This window comes from Erigeron canadensis, chromosome 8 (genome assembly GCF_010389155.1).
Source record: "Erigeron canadensis isolate Cc75 chromosome 8, C_canadensis_v1, whole genome shotgun sequence".
Lineage (NCBI taxonomy): Eukaryota > Viridiplantae > Streptophyta > Magnoliopsida > Asterales > Asteraceae > Erigeron > Erigeron canadensis.
In genome coordinates, this window is record NC_057768.1 from 10,284,745 (window position 1) to 10,286,822 (window position 2,078).

The window sequence follows — 2,078 nt, forward strand, 5'->3', positions numbered from 1 at the left end:
CCCATGAACAACAAGAGCATCAATTTTGGAGGAACGGGGACCCAAGGGATTTTAGCCACTCAGTCAATGGGTCATCTATTTTCTACACCTCCTTCAAAACCTGGATCTGCTTCCTTCTTTCACGCAGGAAATAGCTCAAATAATAACAACAATAATAATAATGAACAAACACCTCCGTCATCTACGGTGGTTCCATGTTTAGTTACTCCCTCTTTTAATTGTGAAAATAATGCTAACAGTATGCCGGATAATATGGTAAATGCGTACTTGGCGAGAGAATTGCAGAAAATCAAGGAACTAATTTCGACGGTTCCGGGATACTGCCAGCCAATTCTGGAGGCTGATCCGTCTGCGTACAAAATCTCCAGATTTGTACCAGCCATCGCTAATGTGGAAATTCCTAAGAAGTTCTCGGCGCCACATATGAAAACATATGATGGAACCACAGATCCAGAAGAGCATGTGGCCCAGTACTTGGAGAGAATGGAAACGGTTCCAATTCCAACGGGCTTAAGAGAAGCATGTTTGTGTGAAGGTTTTGGGGCTACACTATCAGGAGCAGCCCTGAAATGGTTACTTAATTTGCCAACTGGATCTATGTTTTCTTGAGCAAAGACTCCTTATTCTATCAGGATCTTGTTATGACACCTTAAAGATCACTGGACGAAGCAAGAAATCATGCGTTGAGATTCATCAGACTTGAGGAGGACGAATTGCTAAGAAAGAGGATGGAAGCACTATCGACATATGATCGTCCAAATAGAAGAAAAAACAGGCCTTATACAAGATCTATGCAACAGAATACAGTCGAAAAGCCTGGAAATGCTCAATATCCTGAATTATCTGAATATTATTTTTCTGTTAATATTTCAGGAATAGTAGCAGTAATGAAGAATCTTGGGGACAAAGTCAGATGGCCCCCCAAGAATCCAAAACCAGATGCCAACAAAGACAAGTCAAAGTGGTGCGCCTATCAAGAAGATTTTGAGCATACCACAAAAGAATGTTTTGCATTTAGGCGAGAAATCGGAATACTTCTTAGCAAAGGATATCTGACAGAACTATTTGGCAAGAAGAAAACTCAGGATATTGACGTCAAGGATTTGGGCAAGCAGAGCCAACAACAGCCACCTAGACCCAAATCACCTCCAGCAAATGCTCAAATTATTAATTATATTTCAGGTGGATCAGAAGTGTGTGGTACATCTTTTTCTATAGCAAAAAGAAACGCAAAAGAGGCTAAATCATAAAAGGGAGATAAGCCAATCCAAAGATCTAGTGTGCTACGCATGGATAAAGTGACTTTTGAAGAAGACGATATGGACAACATCCAGGATCCTCATCATGATGGTTTGGTTGTAACTTTATATGTGGCTAACCATTTTGTGCGCAGGATCTTGATTGATAATGGTCGTTCAGTTAATATCATAATATTAGAAACATTAAAAAGGTTGGGGATCTCTGAAGAAGAAATTGGCAGGAAATCCACAGTTGTCGTTGGTTTCAGTGGAGAAACGAAAAATACTTATGGCGAAATTAAATTACCAGTTTACGTCGAAGGTGTAAATTCACTGCAAAAATTTTGTGTCATTGACTCTTTACCTGGTTGTAATATGATTCTAGGTAGGCCTTGGATACATGAAATGAAAGCTGTTCCTTTAACCTACCATCAATGTGTGAAGATCCCAAAGGAGACTAGCAGGATCCTAAAGCTATATGGCATCAATGAAATCTACAACCAAGCCTACTGAAGCATAGAAATCAAAAAAGAACATCCTTGATGTCAGAGAATCCGAAGATCAAGATGTAAAAGAAATGCCGATATCAAATGAAGATCTTGATGTCAAGGTGTTCATAGGAAAAAAGATACCAAAGGATCTACGTAGATAGGGGGAGGGTATGGCTGATCTATATAAGACCAGTAAGAGGACTAGAGGTTCTCTTGAGCTAGGAGATCTTGAAGGAACTTAAAGCTGACGGAACTTCTACACTAAGGCTCGAATGGAGCACTTAGTAGCTCGGAAGGAGCTATGCAAAACTAAGACCCGAAATGAGTTCTTAGTAGCTCGGAAGGAGCT

The 2,078-nt window shown here is 40.1% G+C and overlaps 1 protein-coding gene across 1 annotated transcript; it reads left to right on the top strand.

The window, feature by feature from the left end:
* Positions 1-1,289: 1,289 nt before the first annotated feature.
* On the top strand, positions 1,290-1,751 carry LOC122610242. The gene has a single exon (XM_043783237.1). The coding sequence runs from the start codon at positions 1,290-1,292 to the stop codon at positions 1,749-1,751; it is 462 nt and encodes a 153-aa protein (XP_043639172.1).
* Positions 1,752-2,078: the final 327 nt, after the last annotated feature.